Source organism: Sphaerodactylus townsendi, linkage group LG09, assembly GCF_021028975.2.
Source record: "Sphaerodactylus townsendi isolate TG3544 linkage group LG09, MPM_Stown_v2.3, whole genome shotgun sequence".
In the NCBI taxonomy this organism is placed as follows: domain Eukaryota; kingdom Metazoa; phylum Chordata; class Lepidosauria; order Squamata; family Sphaerodactylidae; genus Sphaerodactylus; species Sphaerodactylus townsendi.
Window position 1 is genome coordinate 57,816,097 of NC_059433.1, and position 27,338 is coordinate 57,843,434.

Genomic DNA, 27,338 nt, shown 5'->3' on the forward strand with positions numbered 1-27,338 from the left:
TAGTCCAAAACTCTAACCAGTTCACCATACTGGTTGATTTTTTCAAAGAAGTCTAGTCCAGTCATACTGGATCAGAAGGGGAGAAGGGAGAAGCCCATGACTTTCTTGGCAACCATCCACATATACACTTAAAACATTGGATTTGTCAGTGAAACTGCTGGAACGCAGCCAGAAACAGGTTTATCCATCCTCTCTGGAGCGGTTTCTTCCCCTGAGAGCGACAGCCAAAATGATATTTATGCAATTGGATTAGTCTGCATAGCAGATGAGGATGACTGCTCAGTGACACTAGTGATACCCAAGGGCATCCAAGCAAAAGATGTGTGCCTTTGGCTAGCTAACACAGAGGTTAAGAATGCTTCTGTGAGGAGGTGCTCAGTTCCTAACTAGAAAAGTCCAAATACAAATCACTCCTTCTCAGCCCAGTATTAGCTGCTATGCAGTATCTGTGCATCCACTGGAGCACAGTGCTGGTGGGAACTGTCACCCAAGCTCTTTCAAATGCAAATACTTGCCCTGGTCAGAAATAGTTTAGAAGTGATGGGCCACAAAGCGGGAAACAAGCCATGACCTGTGAGGTTATTTAGGTCACAAAAGTCCAAGCTGGCAAGACTTCAAAGGTAATTGAATGGAACAGTCCCGTGGGGACAAAGTGGAAGCAATCCAACCACGAGCCTAATACAGAACTATTACCTTCTCTGTGCTCAACCATAATGGGCAATATATCAGAGTACCATTTTTTCTAGAACTTAGACATAGGCTTGTACAATGCCTACCATTCAGTCAAAAGCCCAGATAGCCTCCTTTCCATGAATTATGTGATTTGTAATTGAGCTTGTAGTCCCACCAGAAGTCTACAAAGATATCAGTTGCATGTTAATAAGTTGAAGTGCTATCTAAATAAACTCCAGAATGCTACTGAGAACTGAAAATAGAGGATGCAGCTTAATCACCTCCAGTGACTTTGTTACCATATCAGCATGATGCTAATTGGTTCGTCTCTAAATATCAAACCAACATTGTTAGGAAAATAAATATGTAGTTACTGGTATTTTTATTTCTTTTCTCCTATGAACAACATTTTCAATGTAATTAGAATACAATTTTAAAATATATTTCTTCTGATCCATAAATCCCTGAGGCATATGAAGAATGTCAATTATCTATTTGCATCAATCATCAACTATCATAGGCAGATGGAGCCAAGCAAGAGAATGTCAATTCATCCTTTTAGGAAACAGTTTTGTTTAGGAGAAAGTAGTGACTTCCCTGAAATGTTACTAAGAAAATCATAGCTTTCTTGTGAAGTGTGATGCAATGTAATTTCAATTCGACCATAGCCATATAGTACCAATGGCAATTGAGAAGGACAAAGTGGGAGCAAGGTCACTTGTTCCGATTAACTAGACTCATTTCCAATATCAGACGCACATAAAATGAAACATCACTGAGACTACTTTTTTCTGGGTTTTACTAGCCCACTCTCCCTGGACAAAGAAGCAGGAAAAGGCTGTCAGCCATTATAAACTAGAATTGTCCCCTTCTAAATTGGCTGCCAGCCTCCTTTAGTTCTTTGCTTCTCCTTACTTTTTACTGAGTCTGCTACTTATTCTGCATTATTCTTGTCTGGTCAGTTTACATGCCAGTCCTAGTGTTTTGTGATTTGCTTCTGAACCACAGATTTATACATATTCCATCTTGGACTTAATTGTACCATGCCTCCTGATAATATGCTAGGAGTGCTTCACAAGTTCTTGCTTGTCCTTCACGCTACCTTGCTCAGGAACGTTCCAAGGCCCTATGAGCCAAACAGGTGAGGCTGACGGTTGACACTGAGAAGAGATCTCCAGTGGACAAACTGGGGAATCTGACTATGGATTTGATGGTTTCCTAGTCAGGAAACTAGTGGCTTGGCTTGAGAGGCAATTTTATCTTTTTTGGTCTTTTTGAAGCCCTTGGGCCCAGTAAACCTGTGTCAGAAGACTACCCCAACATAACCGTAGAAACTGAAGACACCAAGGGCAAATGTATCCTCTTCAAGACTTAGTAGAGAAAGTATCCAAGGGCAGCCTTAAGCCTCAAAGTCCATTCGTGTCTAGACTTTGGAATGAAAAGGCAGCAAGATGGACATATATCCAAGAGATGAGTATCACCAAGACAGAAGAGCCATTCTTCAAGCTCATCATTCTGAACCATCTTTGTGCCACATTTGGAACACTTCCTGAGCAAAGACAATATGAAGCAAAAATCCTGAGGTAAAAGGGAAGCGCTCAGTGAAGCAAGTCCTCTCTACACAACAGTGAAGATAGAACTGAGGGAGGAGTGCTATCCCCACCTCCTTTCATGTGATGATTTGGCCGGGAAACCAGTCCACTCTTGGCTCCAGAGGGGAGAGGGGAAAGTGCTTCTTGTCATATCTCCACCGCTAGCCTGCACCTGCGCAGTCCCCATGCAGGGCTGCACTGAAGACATAATAATGAATTTGCTCAAATACCTCAGTGTTAATAATAAACACTATGAGTAGAAGCACAAATGTCTCAGAAATTAATGTAACAGCTGTCCTTATGAAGCTTGTTACCACTCTCATGAGAATATTATGGCACATTTTGTTAGCAGCAAAAAAAGTTCATTATTGGAATTACTTTCAAATATTGAAATAATTTTATAGACCATTAACATGAAAAATACACAGACTGCAAACCATTTTTTCCTGAAATATTGTTTCCAGAACTCTAATTCTTTAGGCAAGGTTCCAACTGGGTTACTTTGAAATCCAAAACACTGCACCAATTAAAACAAAATATATATGTGCATCAGCAGCAGCATATGCTATTATGAATACAAACCAGCATGGATAGAATCAGTTGCCAGTATTACTCAAGGAACACATTCTTCTGTCCCCTCTAGTACTATATCATTGTATTGTTTCATCATGCTGTTCCATAAATCTCACTTAAGCTTCTCTTATGTAGTTAGCAAACATTACCAAGCTAATTACAAGGCTACTTCTGCATATGGAAAGGCACACAGGATTTTATGATCTTTCATGTTTTATCATCAAATAGAGAAAGCATGAAATATTTGATTTTTTAAAATCTGTTTTATTGTAATATTTAACCATTAGGAAAAACAAAATACCATAAAGATTTATGCTAAAAGAAATAGGAAGGGGACATAAATCTGTGGTAGAGAGTACTTGCTCTACATGCAGAAGGTTTAGTTCCTGGCATCTCCAGTTAAGGTATCAGGTGACAGACCTTTGCCTAAGACCCTGCTGCAAGTCAAAGTAGACAATATTGACCTTGATAGACCAATGGTCTGGCTCAGTATAAAACAGTTTCATGGGTTCATATGTGTGTAAAGTGCCATCAAGTTGCAGTTGACTTATGATGACCCCATAGGCAGGGACGTAGGTATAGATTTTTTATGGGGGGGGGGTTCGGGGGTGGGGCCACACCCCCACCTGCCCCTAGGGCATGGCCACGCCTCCCCAAGCCCCGCCCCCGGCCTAGCACTTATAAAAGCAGTTCGAGGCTGGGGACAGCAGACTCCCCTGCCCTGCCTTCGCCTGCCCCCCACCAGCTGGGCTCCCAGCCGGCAGCCGGCAGTTCCTTCTGCCCTCCCCTCTGGGCAGAGGCATAGAGGGAAAATGGAGCCTGGTGCAAAATCTCAGTTTTGCGCCCCACTCTCCCCCCCCAGACAGCCGCTGTGATGCTAGAATCCACCAAATTTATGAATGGAAACGTGCGTCTCAAAGAACGTGTCAAAAAACGGACCGGAAAATATAATACAAGACACACGTATGCTGCTAAAGTGGCATTCAATGTATTACCCTCTTATATTTCTAATCTTACAATACATGAAATACAAGTGCAACAATGCTTATAATATTACTATTCCAAGTGGACTTCCTTAAAAGGAGCGCAAGGATTTTTTGGCACGTGCTTAAAACAGTTCACTCTCAGTTTCGTGCACATTCAAAACAGTCCAACGTATTAATCCTGCTTTTCATATATTTGTATCAAAAACTATAGTCATAGGATATTATCCTGACATTTGCAAAGTATATTCTTCAAGAGTATGATGTTATTCTGGATCATTGGCTGAAATCTTACTGATCCTTCAGAGTCCATTTAAAGGAGCCTTGTTGCAATGCGGAGAAGTATTCAGCAAGCAAAAAGTTCAGCAAGCAGAAGCTAGTCGCGTAACTAAAGCTTTTCGATGCCTTCTTCAGTGCTCCGTCTTCAATAAGCAATATAATAAATTAAAATTCTATAAATATATATACATTCTCATAAAACTGTATGTGTCAATTTTTAAACAATTTTAATAAATACGTGTTAATAAATATTTACCCAAACGGTGGTATGTTAAATATATATGTGTACATTCATTTCATTCTATTTTTATAATAAATAATTAAATATTAATAAATACCATGCACTTACATTTGCCATTATCCTTATCATTCTAAAAGCTGTTGTTCTCTTAATGGATGTCATTCAAGCATGGTATGTGGTTCCATATATCTATTTCCTATGTGATTTGCTGCAGCTGCTTTTTCTATCTTAGTGTTTTAAAGGGACCACATCCAGCTAGCACTTCATCAAAGTCCATTATAGGTAACAAGAAAAATCTAATTCTCTATTTAGACCTATTTGATATGATTTTAGAATATAAGACCATTTAGTTTCTTGTTGGAGGAGCACTCTCTTTATATCTATATTGCTCTCAGATCGTTGATGATGGTACAAAACTACAAATTGGAAATCCTGGGCTGCATGTTGCTTCAAAATAAAATGCTCAACTAGTGGTTCGTCTTCTTTTTTTGTTCTTATATTACTTGCGTGTTCTTGCATAGTGTACGTCGGAATGACAACACGTGTCTTGAGAGTTAGAATGCACAGCCTTTCTTCCATTCATTCTTCCAATGAACATAAGGTCTTTCACTGAGCTGATTCAAGTACATTTACTTGAAAGTATAAAATGGGTTTTTGTGATATGTAATTAATTAAATAGTCCTAGTCTAATCTCATCAGATCTCAAAAGCTAAGCAATGTTAGCCCTGGTAATTATTTGGATGGGAGAACACTCCGGAACACCAGAGTCACTACCTAGAGGAGGGCAATGGAAAAACACCTCTAAACATCCTTTGCCTAGAAAACTACATGGGGTTGCTGTAAGTCAATTGTGACTTGATAGCAAAAAATTATGAAGTATGGTATTTTTCATCTTTTATAGTCTACCTTTCTACAGAAACAATCCATTAATAGCTGGTCACATGTGCTTGGGAAAAGAAAATTGTATTTCATGATCTCTTTCTGCACAGGAATATATCTGCATCTGTTACACTTTCTTACACATCCCAGCCAAGAGCTAGTGACAGAGCACAAGCATTAGTGATCTTGGGAGACGGAGCCCCCTATTTAGTCCCCAAAAGTCTGCACTCTTTCTGCCATTTATGGGAAACTGGGACATGACATCCCAGTTGTGAGGAGTTGGGTTGCCAGCTCTGGGTTGCGAAATACCTGGGTATTTTGGGGGTGGCGCCTGGGCAGGAAGGGTTTAAGGAGGTGAAGGATCTCAGCAGGGTTCAGTGCCATAAAGTCATATCCCCAAAGCAGCCATTTTCTCCAGGCGAACTGACCTCTATTTTCTGGAGGTCAGTTGTAATTGCAGGAGATCTCCAAGACCTTGAGGTTGGTAACCCTAACGGAGAAGAATTAATTTTTTTAATACAGCTATAACAGACTGCAGAGAAAAAAATGTGATTTTTAAATTGCAGGTCTGTCTGGAGCCATTGCTGTATACGTTCAGAGTGAGGCATAGGGGCCTAGGAACAGGGAAATAACCTAACTGGCTGAGGTAACCCTGTACTCTGATTGGGTGAAGAAGACAATGTCACCAGGCGTGAGGAGGATATCTCCCTGTTGGAACAACCAAAAAATCTTTTTGGAGTTTGAAGTTCCTGAAGTGAACAGTTATCTGCCTTTGCTGTGATTAGTATAACCTGTCTTAGGAAAGTAGTTCAGTCAGTAAAGTAAATCTGTCTGATTCTACTGTGTGACAGCCCTGTCTGCTGTGGTGTGTATGTGTGTGTGCTACTTATGTGTGTGTGTGCTACTTATGTGTGTGTGGGCTACTTCCATGAAACCTGTGACGTTTAACACTACACACACACCTGCCTATCTTGCACGCACAGTCATCGCGTATGCGAATGCATCGTATATGGATACATCTTCCAGGTAGGTGAAGAATCACCACAAAGACCAGTTAGTCTTCTGTATGGGGTTTTGCTTTCAGTTTCCTCTGAAGAGTGTGTTTTATGTTTATTTATTACTATCTGTGAGGGCTGAGTGAGGATGCTTAAATTAATGTACCAAGCCTGACAGGACCCTGTGTGTGAGAGAAGTAATCAGTTAGCCAGAGTATCGTCTAATGTAAGGAACTGTACCATCAATATTGTAGGAAACATCTCTTTATCATCTAAGCAAACTGAAAACTAAAACTGAAGAAACTTAAATACTGTTTATCTGCCAAAGCTCTTATTGTAAATATATATTTCAGCTGTCTTATCTATTCCTTTCTACAAGTTATTCATCTCCCATTCCCATCTTTTTCTCTGTTAAATATATCTTTTAATCTATCGAAGTTTTACATCTCTGTTTCAGTATTATCATTTTGGTGTACTTTATAAAAGGTGTTTGCCAAAGAAGTTTTTAAAATAATGCACTTCCTTCACCTTCTGGGGAGTATAACATGGCTGAGAGAGAGTGCTTTTGGTCACTAAAAGCTACCATTTCTGAAGTGCCTCAGTCCCTGAGGTGGAAAAGATGGAAAAATCTGGTAAGCCTGCTCAATGAGACATTTCCCTGCCTTGACGCTTTGAGAGGAAGGTGTGTGTGTGGGGAGGGGAGTTCCATCACAACAGCCAAGCAAATATGGGAGGAAGAAGAAGAAGAAGAAGAAGAAGAAGAAGAAGAAGTAGAAGAAGAAGTAGAAGAAGAAGAAGAAGAGGAGGAGGAGGAGGAGGAGGAGGAGGATTTATATCCCCCCTTTCTCTCCTGTAGGAGACTCAAAGGGGCTTGCAATCTCCTTTCCCTTCCCCGCTCACAACAAACACCCTGTGAGGTGGGTGGGGCTGAGAGAGCAATGAATTCCATCCTCTCCAATAAACCAAAGCAAACTGAATCAGAATTCAGGAAGAACTCTCCCACACATGGAATAGATCCTTTAAAAAGTACTTTCATCCTGTCTACTTTTTCTTTCTCATAAGATAGCATGTTTCAGTTGCCACCAAAATAACCTATCTAGATTTCTAACATGGCAATAACAACTGCATTAACATTTAAATTTATTTTATTCGGAAAATTTATAATGCTTGTTTTTAAAGACTGAACAAAACTTTTGTACTGGCATATCTCAATGTATGCTAACAAAAATAAAAAGTAGCAAAAAATCAGATTCCAAATTACTTGAAGTAAATATTCACGATTTACACTTGAAATCCCACCAGTTCACATTCCGATAAGCAGCTTTGCTTTTGCTTCAAATGCAAGCCTTAATAAGAAATTCTGAGTTAATGCTTCACAACATTGTTTCTTAAGGACATCATAAGAGTAGTAATTATGAATAATTTACTTGTCTATCTCAAGGGCTATAGAAACACTAAGGAGTTACTTAAAGTGTAGTTTGATTTTTGTATTTATTCAGCTGGCCTGATGTTGCCTACCTTATGCAATGAAACTTCCCATTGAGGACTCTGAGAATTAGGAGAACACAAGGGAAAATGGATCAGCCTGTTTCTACTAATTACAACAACCAGCAATTTAAGGCTTGCTTCTTGGTAATTAGTGTGAATTACTGAGTCACTACAGTCATCTTCATCTGATGGAACTTAAGTGGACTAGCATGTCATTTTTTTTTGTGTTCACTACCCCACAATCCATTCCTTCTGATATACATTTGTAAAACAATATGAACATGGACTGAACACTCACCAGCTTAACTTCCAATGCTGATTTCCAGAATGAATAAGGAGAATTTAGCATAATGAATTTCAGATCCAAGCCATAAAGAATGAAAAGATTTATAGTGTAGTCCTATCTTATGCACACTTATTCAGAAGTCCCACAGTAATTCATGAGGGTTTTCTTCCAAGGAAGCAGTCACAGGATTCACATTCTTATTCTCATCCTTGTTCTCTACTTAGGATAAAGATATGTAGCAAATAAGATAATATGACTCACCTTGACCAGTTCTGTGTAACCTGTTTCTTTTGCTGTCCACCATGGCTGAGCCCTTATGCCCTTGACATTGTATAGAGAACGCTGCCAGACAGAAGCAAAGTGACCCCGTTGGTGGCCAAGTTCATACCATTTGTACGCCTAGAAGATGGGAATTTGTTAACTCATTTACATTAGTTACAGCTCAGCAGAAAAGGACAAATCGATAGCAAATACAATATTCAAGCAGTTCTTCTGTGCATCCTAACAATACACCCTCCATATTTAATGACTAGTTTCCTATAACTCAATGCTGTCATAAATAACTCATTAAAACTGAATAAAACTGAATTACTCAGGAGAGTTTTTTTCAACAGGTAATTAGGCTATACTGTAACAAAACTGAGAAAGATGCTTCGATAAAAGGATAGGGACTGTGGATTATACTACTGTGTACAGTTTGTACCATCTGTTGTACCATCTATGATCGTACTATGTAATTTTGCAAATGTTTAATACATCATGTTAATGCTTTTGCTTTGTTTCAGCTCTGCTTCAGATTTCTGCAATGCAAATCCTATTACAATGTTTATTGTATTCCCCATCCTGTTGATTGTTTTGATTTACTTTGGCCCGTTTCACATGGGCCTCACAAGTGTAGGTGCATCGGCATACTTGACGTTGGTATACCCCCAAGGGCCATTCGCACGGTGCCCTGTGAATGTCCCTGGTGCCCCACAGGACTGCCTTTGCATGGGGCCTGCTGACGCAGGTCCCCTCGTACCTCCACTCAGCTGCCATCACCCTGCAGAGACCAAGGGACATGCCCCCATGGCCATAAAGATGCCTCCAGAGTTGGAGGCCAGGAAGCGTGTCCCCTGGGTTCTGCAGGGCAACAACAGCTGAGAGAAGATAAAAGGGGAACTAAAGTGGCACCAGGAAAATGGCAGCATCCACCCAGCACTTTTCGCTTGGCATTGCTATTTTTAAAAACATCGCCATTTTTCAAAAGAGCCGCTCATTGAGCGAGTCAGAAAAATGCTGTTGTAGGGGAGGTAGGCTATTGTGGCTTCGTTTCAGCTGCGGCTGCTGTGTGAAGTCCTCCCCCACAACTGCGTTTTTACTGGCTCCATGCCGGTGTGGAATAGGCCATTGTGTAATCTGTCTTGAGTCTCAGTGAGAAAGGCAGAAAATACAGCTGGAGAGTGAAAAGTGAAGAAGCCTAGTGCTTGTTTACATGCCTCTATCCTCTCCAACAAAAATGGGCAAGTCCACTTGAGTGAAAATCCATTCCGAAAGGAAGACCCAATCCCAGGTCATTTTGATGCTGATTAGCAGTGCAATCCTAAGCAATTACTTCCATCTAAATCCACTGGAAATGGTGGCCTTAGGAAGAAGTACCTCATAGCACAAAACTGCAAGGTTTACCCTCTGTTCAGTTGCTTTAAAGTAATGCTTTGTGTTTTGAATGAGGACTATTAAAAATAAAGCCATTTAAAGAAACTGTAAACTTGTGCACTACAATAATTGAATCCCCACATAAATTTTGTTAAAGTATCAATGATTTTGGGTCATAATCTTTCCCAATTAGTTATCAAAATATTTAAAATTATTTTCATCTGTAAGATAAGTATTGAGCCGAACAGGGTATTATATATTTGTACAGGATGATATATGAATTAGGGGCCCTAAATTAGTTGGAAAGGTAGTATACAAATGTTTTAAAGACATAAATAAGATCACCATGATCCCTCACCACTTTTTAGCAATTCCATACCAGCCATGCTCATATTTGGTAGAAAACATCATCAATATTATAGTGTAGATTATAGTGTGTATAGTATACAATATGTATATAGTATACAATATAATGATGTGCATTATTTACAACTGCAATATAACACAAACATTGAACTAGAAAAAAGTAGAATAATGTACAAACTTGAAACCTGGTACTGTTTTATTAATTAATAGTTAATTATTTGATGCCTGTACTAGATTAAGATATTTTATATCTGTTAAATGCCTTGCATGTTATTTCAAATAAAACTGTGGGATATAAATGCATAAATCATTCAATAAATAAGTTTTCTAAATTCTCTCTGCTGCAATAGATTGAAGAGTTTGGGGAGCTGTAAACCCAACTGTAAACTTGGGTTTGACTCACCAAATGAGCATCCTGATGCCACCAATTCAACATTCTACAGGTCACAGCATCTTTAAAGATTCCTCAATCAGTACACTCCATTCTGAAAGCAAGTGGGCTACATGAAGGTACTATTCCTGAAGCTGCAGCAGAGGCATAGCTACCATGGGGAAATCCAGAGACAAATGTCCCGGGCACCCACCATTAAGGGTGCAGAAAAATTTGGGCTCATTTCTAATTTTTTTGGTATTTTTAATGTTTTTATGTTGTTGGCCAGCAGGGGGCAAATTTATTAGGCTAGTGGCACCAAAATTTTCAGCTATCTTCAGGTGACACTCCTGATGATACCAGCCATGTTTGGTTAAGTTTGGTTCAGGGGGTCCAAAGTTATGGACCCCCAAAGGGGGTGCCCCTATCCCCCATTGTTTCCAATGGGAGCTAATAGTAGATGGGGTTAGCCCAGGGGTAGGGAACCTGCGGCTCTCCAGATGTTCAGGAACTACAATTCCCATCAGCCTCTGTCAGCATGGCCAATTGGCCATGCTGGTAGGGGCTGATGGAAGTAACTGTAGTTCCTGAAGCGTCTGGAAAATGCAGGTTCCAGGCTAACTGAGGAATCCCATAACTTTGGACCCCCTGAACCAAACTTCACTAAACATAGGTGATATCAACAGGATAGTCTCCTGCTGATACCACCTAGGTTTGGTGAAGGTTGGTTCAGGGGGTCCATCTCCCATTGTTTCCAATGGGATCTAATAGTAGATGGGGCTACTCTTTTGAGGGTCCGTGACTTTGGACCCCCTGAGCCAAACTTCACTAAACCTGGGTGGTATCATCAGGAGAGTCTCCTGAAGATACCCTAAAATTTTGGTACTGTTAGCTAAAACATTGCTCCCCTGACAGGCACCCTCAAATTTTCCCCAGGTTCTCTCTTTAAATCCACCCCCTTAGGAGTGGATTTAAAGGGAGAATCTGGGCTTCCTACATTAAAAAACATTGAAAGTATTGTTGAAGACTTTCATGACCAGATTCAACTGGTTGTTGTGGGTTTTGAAGGCTGTGTGGCTGTGGTCTGCTATATCTTGTTCCTAGCGTTTTGGCTGCATCTGTGGCTGGAATCTTCAGAGGTGTATCACAGAGAGAAGTCTGTTATAAGAGAAGACTGGACACAGTGTATAACAGACTTCTCTCTGTGATACACCTCTGAAAATACCAGCCACAGATGCAGGCAAAACATTAGGAACAGGATCTATCAGACCAGGGCCATGCAGCCTGGAAATCCCACAACAACCAACATTGAAAGTGATGCTGTTTGGGGGGTGGATGGGGAGTCTACCTTGAAACAGCATCACTTTCAATGCTGTTTAAACTAGGGAGCCCAGAGTCTCCCTTTAATGTGTATTTAAAAGGTGAATCTGGGCTCCCTAGTTTAAACAATATTGAAAGTGATCCTGTTTTGGGGTAGATTCCCCCCCCCCCCCAAACAGCATCTCTTTCAATGTTTAAACTAGGGAGCCCAGAGTCTCCCTTTAAGGTGGATTTAAAAGGAGACTCTGGGCTCTCTAGTTTAAACAAAAGTAAAAGTGATGCTGTTTCAGGGTGGATTCCCCCCCTTCAAAAAACAGCATCATTTTCAATGTTCTTTAAACTAGGGAGCCCTGGGTGTGTTCAGATTTGTGTGTTGGGGCATGTTCTATAATGTGATGGTGACTTTGAGATGACCTGGTGCAAAAAATGTTGTTTAGTTGTGGTGGGGGAGGGTGGCTGCCCATATGGGAGGGTGTATGCGCAAAACTCAGATTTTGCCCCGGGCTCAATTTTCCCTAGCTGCAGCATCCTTAAAACATTCAAAAGCTGAGTTTTCAGTTCTCACTGTAGCCTCTAGTGATGAATACTCACTGTCAGTGACTAATTACCAATGCTTATGTATTGATTTCCTTCCATGATTAAATTTTGAATTTCAGCAGACCAACAACCTTTTTTTTTAATTTAAAAAGCAAGTGACAAATTTAACAGTATGTTTTGCCCCAAGAAGTTCATTTTTCATGAACTCCATTTTTTTTATCTACACAAACTGGAGCCTCAACATCATAAACATTATCAGTCATACTAAAAGTTAGTTAGTGCATCCTTCTCTCAGGAAATAAACCCAGATTTCTCTCATCGCTGCAAGCTCTCCACAAGCACAGTTGAGGGAGGAAGCTCCAAAGAAAAGCTACTGTTGCTGCTGCAAATAGAATTTCCTGCTTTCCCCATATTGTTTCCATTTGTTTTATTTGTAAACGGAGAAAGAAGCCCTCTGCTGTAGAGGGGTTTGTGGCTCAGTGGTAGACAATCTGCCTGGCATGTCCAAGGTTCCAGATTAAGTCCCTAGCATCTCCATTTAAAATGATAAGATGGTAGGTGATGTGAAAGACTTCTGCCTGAGACAGTGGAGATAGGCTTGCCAGGTGCCCACTTCTTAAAAATATATAGATTGCAACACAACTTAGCTCTATAAAAACTGTATTTTTAACTCTGTATCACAAGCAGAGTAAAATATCTAAGTAAGAAGTATCTAAGTAAAAAGATCTAAATGGTATCTAACTAAAAAGATACTAAAACAAAATATCTTCTTTCTTAAGTATTGCTTATGATATAGAGTTAAAATACAATTTTTACACTGCTAAGCTGTGGTGCAGTTTATATATATTTTAATTAGTGCATTTCTGCTTAAGAATCAGCTTGATGCAGAGGCGGAGTGCTCATGGGGACATGTGGGGTCATGCCAGCTGATCACATGGAGGGTGCAGAATCACCCCCAACCCCCCTTCCCTCAAGCCCACCCCACCAGGCGGCTCCTTCAGCCAGGTGAGCCTCCACCAGCCAAAGAAGCAGCCTGGCAGGCTCGGACCAAGGGGCAGCTCATGGCAGGCTCCCACCGGCTAAGATAAGTGGGGTGTGGGGGGAGGAGGCATGGGGGGGGGCTCAGGGACAGCTGGAGCAGGTGTTGCCCTGGGCACCATTCCCCTCCTATGCCTCTGCCCACATTCAAGATCATGATGTCATCATATGGCAACAACAATTGCTGCCTCCACCCTATGGTAATTCCCTGCCTCCCCACATCTCTTGCTAATTGCCAGGCAATGCCTACCTGGAGAGAGGCTGAGAATGAGTAAAAATACTGACCCTGATAGGTCAATGGTCTGACTCAGCATAAGGCAGCTTCATGAGAGCATGTTCTCCTGGTACTAGAGATTGTTCACCTCTTTGGAAGTCTATTTGCTCCAGACATCTTCCTGCAGAATTTTTTTTTTAATCACACCTCAAACAGATAAAACTCTACCTCTTTGTTGCCAACTCGCTGCATGGCATCCCCCAGATGAAAGTAAAAGCGTCCATCATCTGTACCAGGATCTCCTGATTCTAGACCTTCCTAGAGAAAGTTAACAATTACAGTATCAATAGTCTTATAAAAAAAAAAGTTTATGTCCAGCAGAGTATAAGTTAAATTACAATATATACATGGCCTGCCAGAAATGGCTGTTCCACCAGGCCTTTTCCAACTAGCCAACCAAATTGAATGTAGTAGATCATCTCTCTACTACATTTCCATGGGGGGGGGGGAGGGGGAGGAGTGGAAAGGATTACTTAATGGGGGGGGGGAGTGGAAAGGATTACTTAATGCCATCGCTTTTAATTGTGTTTGGCGTTTACTATTATTTAACTGGTTTTAATTGTTTTTATACTGGGATGTTATATTTGAAAGTTGAATTGATTATTTTAAGTTTTATGTTGTAACTCACCCTGAGCCTTGCGGGAATAGGGCAAAATATAAACAAACAACAAACAAACAAACACTTCTTATCCAAAGTACTTTTTTTCACACAGGGCATTATGGATCACCAATTCTCTGTGCTCTGTCTTCTTTGTTATTGAGGTCCAACCCATACAAGTATTTCCATTGGGGGAAAAAAACCCTTTTCTCCCTCCATTTTTATATAGTAAATGGTGGCAGAAAATGGTATTGTGAAAGGTAACATTACTTTACTAGGTGGAGTAGGTTTCTTTCAGAAGTGTGAACTATCCCTCAGTAGCAGAAAATTCAGGAAGTAAAATTTAGGGGTATATATGAATAAAAATGTAAAAGTAATGTATATTACTTTCAAATAAGGAACGCTTTCTGCAATCTTGTTCTCTGCTTTCAGGATGAAGCCATAATGAACTTTAGCAAAGCCATCATTAGGAGCAAGGTTCAAGACCTGTATGAGAAAGCAAAACAAGTTATCATTAGAACTTTAACAACTGAAAGGGTTTGGAACATTAATTTATAATATAATAGCAACGTACAGGCCAACTACTCCATTAGTTGCCCATGGCTAGTTGCCACTGAAGACAGCAACCCTCAACTCTTACTATCTTTTCTGCAGCACAGTGCAGCAGTTTTCTCCAACACATGAAATCCTTTTATCTTACACACCCTCTGAATCTCATATCTATTGAGAATGGGTTGCCAGAAATTTCAGCTCCACTGAGGTATATATGTTACCACTTGGCGGGAGGACACTGAGACTCTGAAAGAAAGGCAGTAAATAAATGAAGTAAGGAAATACATTTCCATTTGGACTAATTTTGCCTCCGCATTCAGGGATATCAAGTTGTTTATGATAAGATGTTATTTACAGGAGCAGCAGTGGCATAGTGGTTAAGAGCAGGTGTACTCTAATCTGGAGGAACCAGGTTTGATTCCCCGCCTAAGCTGTGGAGGCATATCTGGGGAATTCAGATTAGCCTGTACACTCCTACACATGCCAGCTTGGTGACCTTGGGCTAGTCACAGTTCTTCTGAGCTCTCTCAGCCCCACCTACCTCGCAGGGTGTTTGTGGTGAGGGGGGAAGGGAAAGGAGTTTGTAAACCCCTTTGAGTCTCCTATAGGAGAAAAAGGGGGGATATAAATCCAACTCTTCTTCTTCTACATTTAATGGCTTCCTATTGCTAAAGGCTCTTTTAATACACATATATTGGTATACATTGGCTACTCCAAAAATGCAAGAAACCATCTAATTCAGTGTACTCTTTCAGTCTGACTCACACTTTCAAAACTAAGAAAGATCACCCTGCATTGCAATGTGTTGCACAGTCTTAGCTGGTAGTGACAAGAAATTTCTAGATCTTCTCATGCCATAATATGTGGCCAGTGGTTCTAAATATTACAAGGAAAATATTACAAGGACGCTCCTTTTGCGCTGCAAAAAAGACTCTTAGTTGTGCTGGTATCCATTGCTCAATTCTTGTTTAAAAACTTCATTTGAGATGTCAGGTTTTATATATACACAGGGTATGTTATGAAAACTCCAACTAATTTGGGGGGGGGGGGGAGAGCTGCCATGCTACCATGTCGTTTTCAGCTAATTGAACAGTAATTAATCTACGGTTCAAGACTAACCCTTACGCTAATTCAGAACACTAATTTATCTATGGCATGAGGTGGCAGAGGGGAAAAATTGCCTTCAGATTTCTCATACTATAGAGGAATCCCTTGAAGAAGTAAAACCAAGATCTATTGCTCTTTGAATACAAAAGACACTTTGATTTTTACAAAGACCGTATTTAACGTATTGTGTCTCTGTTCTGGACTATGCGATTCAAAGGAAAAAACATCTAATGGGAAAAAATGAAATACTATCACTTCTTGACATTGTCTTCAAGCTGTGGTACAATGAAGGGGCTGGTATAATAGCTTGTGAAAAGAGGGCACATTTCCCATCAGGTTCAGTTCTGGCTATAGACATTACAGTTCTTTGATTTAAGGTTCAATGTTTAGGCTCCTCACTGAAAAAGGGCAAAAATATAAAGAGCATTCACAACATGATTGAACAATTGAAGAGGGTATTTTAAAATTAGGTCATGTGTGGAGAGTGTTTTCGCAAAAGTTATCTGGCCTGTTGATCCAGAACTTCTCCTAAATGAAGAGCCCAGAGGAGAAAAAGGGAGGGAGAAGGGATTCCCTGTACCTCAGTGCTCAGGAAATGCATCAGAGGCCTTCAGACGCAGTGGCACAAATACCCTCATATCCACCATATTTCCTAGATATGCCTTGAAAAAAATTAAATTGATGCTTTCATATTCCATTAACCTGTGTTACTGTGCTGGATTTAGGAAATACCAGAATATGCCTTCTAAAATTCTTTTTGATGTAGAAAAACAGCTATTAGCAAACAATAATACAAATAAAATTACTCGTTGGTACAAAAACAGTGCTTTATATTCATGGAAGGGGTTTCCCAATTTACCTAAATCATTGTTTACTGTATTACAAATATTTGTGTGGAAAGGCTACAAAAATAAAATCATTTTTGTTTGTTAGAAATCCATTTTTATCTTTATGAAACCCTTTATTTTCTCACACAAAATTCATTATCTGACATCTAAAATTCTGCTTTGCTGCTGGAAAACAACCAGGATGAAGCCCCATACTTTTCAGAACCAGAGAATATAACAGCAGAACTGAGAAATCTGCTTATTCCTGTTTTGTTTTATTTCCATAATGGGCTTAGATCTTTCAGTAAATTTTAACAGTAGGGTGTAAATGTTTGATAATTGCCTCCTGCCACTGCAGACTATCTCCCATCTTGTGCCATTCTTGGTGGTCTTCTGTCCCTTAAGAACAGCATTTCAGGCTGCACAAAGGGAAAGAGAGGAAGTTCTTTTCTGGTACTGGAAAAGCCTTCTGCTAACAGAGATTTACCACTGGATCCAATCATGATGACAATTTAGGATCATTAACGTCATTTAACTCAATGACAGAATGCAGACTGAAACCTAGATTACTGCACACTAGCGAATTATACATTCCACTCCTCTTTGCTGTTCTTCTGCCTCCAAGAGCTATACTATTCCACCCAGTCCTACTCAGGGCCTACCCAGATGATGCTGGCCAATTGTGCACCACTGTTCTTCCTGCTTCAAGAGTCCTTTTGCTTTGGATCAGATTTTTAATTACACAACAACTTCAATATATGATTCAGCTTGGATTTTCCCTTATGCAACTGCTCTGAAGTGACCACTCTGCCTTAAGAGGAAGTCCTGCAATGTATTTTTTTCATTTTGTGGGGAAGGTGAAGTAAATGCCTCCTTTGGGTTCCCCCCCCCCTCCTCCTCCTCCTCCTTATCCCCATTCAGAGTGTCATCCTACACCTGTGTCATCCCACCCTCTTCCCACTTTTACAGCAGGTCTTCTCCTTGTCTCCTCCAACCTCCATTTTTGTTCTGTATGGTTGTGTGACTTCCAGTGGATTGTCTTTGCTTTTCTTTTATTATTTTTTCTTTTTTTGGTAATACATCAATGCATTAATAACGTGAAAAATGTGTCAAATATCTGTGAACTGTAACCAAAAGTCCTCTATTTGTCTGGGGATCCATGCTGGCTTCCACCAGCCCTGGAGAGCTCGTTGACCGCCATGCCTGTGCCAACCTGGGGAGAGGGGAATCCCACCAATCCCAACTGTTCCCTTTGTTCAACTAGCAGCCATCAGTGGAGCACCACATAAATACCACATGAATACTTATTTTGTGAAATCTAATTTGATTGGGAGTTTTTGACATCCCTGGCAGGTTTGCGGGGTGCCGCTGGTCCAGCTGGTGGAATGGCTCAAATCCTTGCTGGTCAATGCAGTTTCCCAGCAGAAAAAAAAATCCCATTATCATGGCATCCAGGGCAAGTGTTTTTGCTGCCTTCTTTATCCATAGCATGAAATCCATTGTTTCCCACTGGTGATAATATCAATGTATTGATGTATTAAATATTATGTTCCTTTGAAATATGTTTAATAAGTTTTCTATTGGCCCCTCACCCTCAAGCAGGTATTGGGTAAATGTTTTATTTATTTATTTGGACTTACATCCCACCCTATCCCTGCAGGGCTCAGGTGCATGCACCTGAGGACACTGATCCATGAAGGCAGAATAAAACTCTTCCATGCTAATTCTCCATGCAAATTTTGTAGATGTGGGAACACCCACAAACAACATGGCATGGCGACAGCACAAACCCAGGACAGAAGAACACTATTTGCAAGAAAATTTATTATTCCTGCACTGAGCCAGAAAAAACTGAAAAGGCGGAGACAACAGCAGTGTGCAGCACATGTTACTTGCCCTGCAAGAAAGGCAGGTGAATTTACTGCTGACAAAGGGCAAAATAAAAATGGGTGCATAATTGATGGAAGTTCTCTGCCAGGTGCTTCCAGCAATGTCTCTAAGTGACTTACCAGCATGTGGGTCCCCCATTTTGATCAGTACCATAACATGAGGGAAGATGTGGATTAAGCCTCACTCACCATTTTCATGATCTAAAATTGCCAAAGTAGCTGCTTTCCTGCTCTGAAAAGTTACATGTATTTAAACTCACCTCCTCGTAAATCTTTTTGGCATTGCTGTTGTCTCCAATCAAAAGGTAGCCCACTCCAAGGTTATTCTTGAATGAAGTATCATTAGGAAACAGACTGACTAGTTTTTGCAGTGTTACCAGTGAACCTTTCATGCGACCTAATTTGATCAGATACAACTTAGTTTACAAGTGGCAGTGGTTAGAATATGACATATTTACCAAGTACATACAAACAAAAACATATGAATGTATATTTCCTATGCTACTAAGCAGTAACAATATAGAATATGAAAAGGGATATATGTCCACGTGAATTAAGTATATCATTTTTACTACCAATATTAAAAAGGTACTAATTTAGCAAAACCAGGTATGGAATGTATCAACCAGTCTTTTGGAGACCTCTTGTGGACAATCACAATATTGTCCACATCACAGATTTTTAGGACAGTGATGTGGTTTCACAGTAACTGGTATGTCGAAATGTAATCCTCGGTTCTTTACAGTGTATGTTGCTGGTTTTTTCAATTGCATTAAGACATTAACAGAGTTAAATTCAAGTAGAAAAATTATAAACATGCTAATGAGGAAGACATTAGCTCACTTAATATTAAAGTCACATTCTATCCCCTTCTATGTTACTGTATGGGTCTTCAAAGCCTTTAATACCAAATTAATTTTCCTATGAACTGGAAGATTGATAATTTCATCTAGTTGGATTCATTCCAATTTATAGCCACAACATAATACTTTTGGAGAAAAAAGACCAGCAAGTTGAAATACATCTGGCAACTACATTTTGAATGATTTTCCCCCAAAAGAATATCCTTAATATATAACCAAATTTGATTTGTTGAACTTCCTGTTAGCAATCTCATTGGTTTCAATTTGCAGTTGACAAGTCTGTACCATACTATTCTCTGCAAGAAGAGTTACAATTTGTCAGTTTAAACTTGACTTGGTACTTGGTAATAATCTGAAATGAAGTACTTGGCAGCTGATGAAAATCATATTTTGTGGCAGTTTGGAGTGATATACTATCAAATAAATTTAATTTAGAAAATGTTCTAGCCTAAATTTCAACATACAGTTCTGTATCTTTTTGGAGTTTATTTCCTATAATGCTTTTATCTCACTATTACCAGTGCACATATAGTTTGTTGAGTGTCAAAATACATTTCAACACTTCAGTTGACAGAAGACTTTCCGCAGAAGGGGTCTTCCATTCACAGAAGGATCTTTAGGTAGTGAAACTCCTTCCACATACAGAAGATTCCTCTTTCAAGATATGCTCTCCTTTGGAACCAATCTGATGACTTTTGGGGTGGGTTTTTACTGACATAATCTATTTATCTAATAGCAAAGTATGGCTCCCAGTTATCAAAATCTTCAGATTGATGCCACACAGAAAGAAAAGATACTTCTGTAAACCTCACCAATATAATCATCGGGGTGGGGTGAGGGGCAGGGAAGGAACGGGCAGAAAGCTTTAGCAGCCTTCATGGTGGAAGCCAAGAGCCACAAAGGGCTAACTGGCATCATTGGTGACTCTTGTGGGAGAAAAGCCTCAGAGGTTGGGAGCAGCATGGCTCAGCCTCTAATGCCAGTGTGTGGGTGGAGCCTTGAAGGTCATAAGCTTGAAGTTCTTGGTTTCTAATGTCAGTGTCAGTGGGGGTACGCTTTGACTTTGGGAGCCATGAAGGCTCTTAACTGCTGGTGTCTATGGGGGAGAAGCACTGAAGGTCAGGAGCAGCATGGCTCTTGGCCTGCAATCAGAGGTGTGGAGGGGTTAATGGTGGCTAGAGCAAACTGGCGCCCGGCCCTACCCCCCACCCCCTTACCTTAGTTACTCTCTCCTGCCCCTAAGTTTTTCTCTCCAGCAGCCTGGTGGGAACTACACTTCCCAGGAGACCTTGGGGCTCACAAGGTTTCCTGAGAAGTGTAGTTCCCACCAGGCTGTAGAAGAGAGAAACTAAGGGGCAGGAGAGAGGAACTAAGGTAAGTAGGGAGGGCATGGGGGAAGGGGTGTGTGGAAGATTTTCTATGCCCACATGACCCTAATGGGGCGTGCCTGGGGCAAGGCAGCCACTGCCTTGTTGACGCTATGCGACTGCCTGCAATGCTTGTGTGTGTGTGTGTGTGTGCGCGCGCGCATGCGTGTGTGTGTGTGTGTGTGAGGGGGGGTGGGATTCTGCAAATCCTGACACAGGGGGAGGAATAAAGGTTAAAAGAGCAGAGAATTCCTTCTTGTGGATATCGAAGGTCCCACCTGTATATTCTAATAGGCAAGTCGGCCAAATTTGAAGATACTTACATCTGGTAATTGTAATCATGAACAGACAAGACAAATCTTTCTACAAACCTGAAAAATGCCCCAAGTTTTGCAGAAAAAATTGAAATCTAAACAAAAACATATTGAGGTTTTTAAAAAAACAAAAATCTTAAAGGAGCACCTGTAGCTTTAAGAAACTGAAGTTCGCAGTTGCTGTTGCTAGGCAACCACAGCATTCTAGGCTAGGTTTTAGTCAATAAAAGGCATGGGGTGGGGTTAGAGCCCTTTCTAGGGCTGTTTTGGTCTTTGAGAGAGGATTCATTCAGACTGGCCTGGCAGCAACCATCAGGCGACCTGGTACTACCTCACTTGAACAACTCACCTGGGCCTGGTTGATTACTACTGTGAACTAGTAGCACCAAAGAAAAGCCAGAACATTAGACCCAGGTTCAAATCACCAGTCTGCCATGGAAGTTCACTAGGTGAGGTAGGATCAGTCACATACTTTCAGCCTACCCTATCTCACAGGATTAAAAGGAGAACAAGACAATGATATATGGTGCTTGGGTCCCTACTGTGGATAAAGGTGTGGTATAAATGTTGAAAATAAAACTAAAAGTAAAGCTGAAGATGGGAGGCAAATGAAAGGTAGAAGAAGAGAAAGAGGAGATGATAGTAGGGTTGCCAGGAGGAGGGAAAAACAAAATGGTGTGAGGGGGATACAGGGGAAAGTGATGGGTCCCCTCGCCAAAAAATCCTTGAGGTTTCCCTACCTGGCTCAGCACCCAACACCACACAAGTGGATCATAGTTTTCTTAGGTACAGAATGCAGCTGGGGGGGGGGGGGAAGTGGAGGCAGAGAAAGGTAGATTGGCTGGTGGTGGAAAGGAGAGAAGGACGCAAGAAAAGGGAGGAAATTGTGAGTGCTGCCAGGGAACAGAAAGAGAATGCAGAGCAGGAAAGGAAAATCAGATGCTTGGTGCAAACCCTTGTAGGTTTTAAAAGGATGGTGCATATTAAGCTTGACTCTTGTATCCTCTACCCCACATTTCATGAGTTTTCAGGTACATGTTTTTAAAACTAACATTGGAGCCACATTTTATGACTACACACTAAAACATTTAGTCTGGGTGGGTACTTATTTATGTAATGATATTTTTTCATGGGATACAGATTGTGAGTTAGACAAAAAAGGTGATAACATGCAACACTGAGATGTATCTACACCTGAAATGAATATTCACAAATACTAATGCTGAGTTTTCACCAAGTTTCATCAAATACCATTTTTTGAGTGAGAAATGTTGAAGCAACATTCACATTTTCGTACCGAATGTGAAAGTTTAAACCTAACGTTCTCATACTTTGAAACAGACTTTCAATTGGAGTTTTGTGCCTTCCAGACACACATATGCTTTTTTTCTCTTTATGACCAAGCTTCATGGGCAAAAACAGTTGCAGCCTCCCCTCCTTATTCCACCCTTGAGTCCAACTTGTATCTGAGGAAGTTAGCTTCGATTTTCGAAAGGTTATGCTCTGAAAATCTGGTTGATCTCTAAGCTGCTACTGCACTCAAATCTGGACTCAAATTTAACAGACTGACATGACAACTCTCTGAAGCAAGTACATCATGCTCCTCTCTTCCATTTTATCCTCACAACAACCCCATGAGGTAGGTTAGGCTGACTGTGAGCAAAGTCATCTAGTGAGCTTCCATGGCATGACATACATTACAGAAATAGCTCTGTCGTGTTTCTGATATTATACAAACAAATCAGGATGGAGCATTTTCCTTCAGTGAAAAGATCTTTATGCAGAAGTGGGAATCTCAAAAGAGTATTTTGTGACAGTGGTTTCTGTTGCAGGAAAGCACCTTCACTAGTGGAACAGATCAACCTGATCCCTATATGGGGGCAACGGACTTGCAAATGCTATGGACTCTGAGGCCCTTTCCACATGGGTGCTGAGCGGGGGTGCATCGGCATAAATTATGCTGATGCACACCCCCCCCCGGATCGTTCACACAGACGGTCCAGTAGGGGCACAGGTGAAGGAACAGCCTTCGCACATGCTGCACCTTCCCCAACTAGCTTACCTGCTCCTGCTGGCTTCCGTTGCATGGTGGAGGCCAGGGCACACGCCCCCCTGGCCAGAGCGATGGCTCTGGAGACGGAGGCCAGGAGTGTGTGCCCCTGGCCTCCACAACGAGATGGAAGCCAGCAGGAGCAGGTAAGCCAGTTGGGGAAGGCGGGAGGGGAACGCCGCCTTCCATCCGCTCCGTTCTCATGGCAGCAGGTGGAAGGTGCCACTTTTGAAAAGGGGCGTTTCCGCGCCACTTGGGCAGTGTGAGCTCGACAGCCTCCCCAGGGACGCTGTTTTTGCCATCCCTGGGGCACTGTATTCCGCCCATGCGGAAACTGCCTGAGATCCTGTTTGTACCCATCCCCCACCCCACCTGGACACTGGCAGACAATATTCAGAGCTAAAATATATTAAAGCAACATCTGGAGACAATCCAACATCAGCATTTTCAGAGAGTTTAGGAGTGAACATTTAGCTCCAGTAAGATCTTTTGGACTCTTGAAGACTTCTCTTGTGGGTCAGAACAGTTCCTAAACCTTACCAAGAAATTGCTGCCTGTCTGCCCGTCGTTTCAGAGTCAGTTTGACCAGATCATTAGGGACACTGGGTAGACTAGCAACCTCTCCATAGGTGCTGATGGCTCTCTGCAGCATTTCATTGCTTCTCATCTTCTCAGCCAAGTCATCTTCACTCTGGGTATGATCATAAAGCATTAATAACAACTCAAATGATCACCAAGTAGGTCACTTCCCTTAAACATATTTAATACCTCAGTTATGGCAATTTTACTAGTTGATTTTGAGCTTTGGAAAGGAAATGTTTTAAATAACTACAAGTTCAAAATCAAGTCAAATGGATGAACAGCATCTCTGGTAGTCCACGTTTACAATTAGTCCAATATATAATTTTGTTAACTCATTAAAATGTACAGTTTGGAAAGATATTTAACAACTGAAAAGACTTCATAGCTGAAAAGACTTCATAGCTAGCTACAACAGTTAACAAAAAGGCATATTGACAACTCTGTCATATGCTTATGTAGAGTGCTAGGCTAGGATCTGGAAGCCCCAGCTTTGAATCCCTACTTCCACATAAATTTGTGGTGATCTTGGGCCAGTCACATACTCTCAACCCAACCAACCTCACAGGGTTGTTGTGAGAATAAAATGGAATAAAACTGTAAGCAGTTATGGATGCCCAGAAAAGTGGGATATAAAGTACATATAGAAATACATTCCACAGATTGGGCATTGTTTTGCTTTGGGGTTTTTTTAAATTAACAAATCCATTCATCACATTGCAGGAAATAAAATGAGATCTTCCATAGATTAGCTTGTTCAAAAGTAGTATCTTTTTTCCTTTCAAATTTTAGTAGAATGGATTTTTTAACAGTTTCAGGGATTATAAAGTGAAGACTGCTGACTTTTTGCCTGTAGATGGCTGTTACTGAAGTAATTACACAGTAAAATCCTCATATTTCAATCCTGTAGTTTCAGGCAAGCAAAACAGGGTGTGTAGTGATGTTATTTTGGGGATGCGTATGCTGCGGCATGTTAGAATATAACACCAGGTATGCTGTGCTTAACCACAAGTAACAGGAGAAGCTAAGGGAAGGGAGGAGGTATATAGAAAAGAGAAGTGTACTATTAATATCCCCTGTTCCCCTCTCTCAAAATGGAGAGTCTGCTAAGGGAACAGGAATAAATCTGTCATGACCTTAAGTAAGACACAGATAACCATCTGCAATTTTAACAGCTCAGAGGGAAGTATCCTGGCCTTATCAGGTATGAGATCCCTTTTGCAGACTCAGAACAGCAAAAGATTATGGAGCTCTTTCCCGAGCTCTTATGTCCTGCAGCTTTCAGGGAGATGATAGGCCATTTTCATCTGTGCTGAACCAATTGTGTGCATATAACATTCTGCAGATCTGAGCCTGGACAGGCTTCATTGTATCCATATAAAAAAAACACAGGTCAAGTTTTTAAAAATCCAGATCTGGTTTAGCATGTGGTAGTGATTCATATGCATATGATCAGCTCAGCAAACATAAAAATACCACCCTCACCCTAGCCTGAATGAAGGCTTATCACCACCACTTGAAAAGAAGACTCAATCTCAAGTACAGAATGGAAACAGACACCTATATAACCAGACATGTGTTTCCATTTGGTTTGGTCACTTTTTACCTGCGCTTTGCCGTATCTTGCCCGTGGACTTGTGGGATATTTGCTTACTAATGTTTCAAATGCCTTCAGAGCATCTTCTGCTTTCCCCTGAAAGACAGATACTTTTCATCTGAAATAATTTGTGCATTTGTTAGGAAAATATTTGCTGAATCCATTGAGAAGGTAAACTATTAGCATTATCTATATATATAAAAATGGAACCATGTGTTTGTTGCTTCGAGAATAACCCCGCACCTGCTGGTCCAAACGCTCTGAAAATTTCACAGACACTTACTCATTCCCCCGACTGTGTTCTTACATACCTGCCACTGTCAGATAACACACCTGAGCCACGTAAAACATATTTTCCCTGGCGCACCAGGCCATGAAGCTGCCTGTGTATAACTGTCACCCTTAGAATGTTCGCTCAGATGGCCAGATATGAACAGTGAAAACAGTACATAGGGAATAACTTGAGTTAACGTGAAACACATACACATGTTGCCGTGTGAGATGTCAGGTGGGATTCCCCCCTCACACGCAGGTATCTTTCACTCTCTGTGCCTCACCCACTGCTACCACACAACACACTTACTCTCATACACATTCAGCGAAGGGAGAGGGAAGGGACGGAGGGGGAGGCATGCAAGGGAAGAGAATTGAGGGAGGGGACAGAGAGTGAGGGGTGGCATGCAAGGGAGGGGAGGGAGCGGGTCCAGCATCTGGATATGACCCACCCACCCTAGCAGAGGGAGACGGAAGGGAGGGAGGGGGAGGGGTGGCATGCAACGGAAGAGAGGGTGGGAGAGGGAAGGGACGGAGGGGAAGGCATGCAAGGGAACAGAAGTTAGGGAGGGGACAGAGAGTGAGGGGTGGCATGCAAGGGAGGGGAGGGAGGGGGCACAGCATCTAGGTATGACCCACCCACTCTAGCAAAGGGAAAGGGGAGGGAGGTAGGGGGAGGGGTGCCATGCAAGGGAAGAGAAGTGAGGGAGGATGCGGGCACACACATCAATGACATCGCACAATATCAGCCTGCGCGTTTCCATGAGCACGTACTGCTGGCTTCTGCAATTGATTTGAGCTACTGGTCCTTTCCCATTTCACCACAATAAACCACAGCAACGCGTGGCCGGGTCCTGCTAGTTATCAACTAAATCACAGTTTTCAAAAGTATTAAATAGTGTTCCAAATCACTGGCAGGGGAATCCTAAACCCAGCTACACCCTTCTGAAGAAGACTGTTAACTTCAATAGACTTAGAACCCCATACAATTTCTTATGATTGTACTGGGGGCCACTTAACGATAATATATACTTGCTCCACAAACTGAAATCCCTAACTGGACACAAACCACAATTTGGAATCCTGCTGTATTCACAGTGGCAACAGCACATCCACATGGAAGTTTTGCACACAAACTTTCCTTGCCTCAGTCCTCCATGACTGCTATCCGATCCTCTACCACCTGAGGACTTCTTCAGGTTTTTAAAATCAGTAATATCTGTAATGATCTATCATACCAAGGTACAAATTCACTCTTTCATTTAGAAAAAATGGAAGTCTCTAGACTTTTTGCTTCAAAATTGAGAAAGTATGCTGTCAGTACCTTTCCCCTTAAAACTCTGGAACAAAAAGGACCAGACTTAGTTTTTGAAATTAACACTGGATATAGTAATAGTGACAGAATCCAGATTGTCATGGCATTGTAATCCTGTAGGATATAGGTATTACCAATTTTTTTTGAAAGCTTCTAGAAAGATACCAGTGTGAGGAATGTTCATTGCAAAGCTTAAAATAAAGATATGGCACTGATGGAATTTAAAGAAATGTTCATATCTGTACCCACAAGACATCCCAGCACTGCTTTGACTGCAATCTTCCAAAAAAAAAAGGATTATATTTAATCATATTAAGGAAAGGTGGCAGCAAGTGAGGAAAACATGGAAACAGGACAAATAGAGGATGATGTCTTGTGAATGCTTCTCTAAACAGCACTGATATGAGGAAACCACACAGATGTTTTGCTCTGCCTTGGTTTCAAGGTGATCACAAGCTATAGATTTCAGATTAATAGAT

General features: G+C 41.2%; 1 protein-coding gene across 5 annotated transcripts in view; it reads right to left on the reverse strand.

The window, feature by feature from the left end:
- The window catches only part of ASPH (aspartate beta-hydroxylase), a 145,834-nt gene that overhangs the window by 15,310 nt on the left and 103,186 nt on the right, over positions 1–27,338 (reverse strand). For all 5 annotated transcript variants that reach the window (XM_048507294.1, XM_048507291.1, XM_048507293.1 and 2 more), the window contains 6 exons: positions 25,281–25,367; positions 23,636–23,786; positions 18,762–18,898; positions 14,514–14,612; positions 13,697–13,786; positions 8,250–8,387 (listed from right to left, as the gene is read on the reverse strand). In XM_048507294.1, coding sequence (XP_048363251.1) covers positions 8,250–8,387; positions 13,697–13,786; positions 14,514–14,612; positions 18,762–18,898; positions 23,636–23,786; positions 25,281–25,367 — 702 coding nt within the window. The remainder of the gene's footprint in view (positions 1–8,249; positions 8,388–13,696; positions 13,787–14,513; positions 14,613–18,761; positions 18,899–23,635; positions 23,787–25,280; positions 25,368–27,338) is intronic.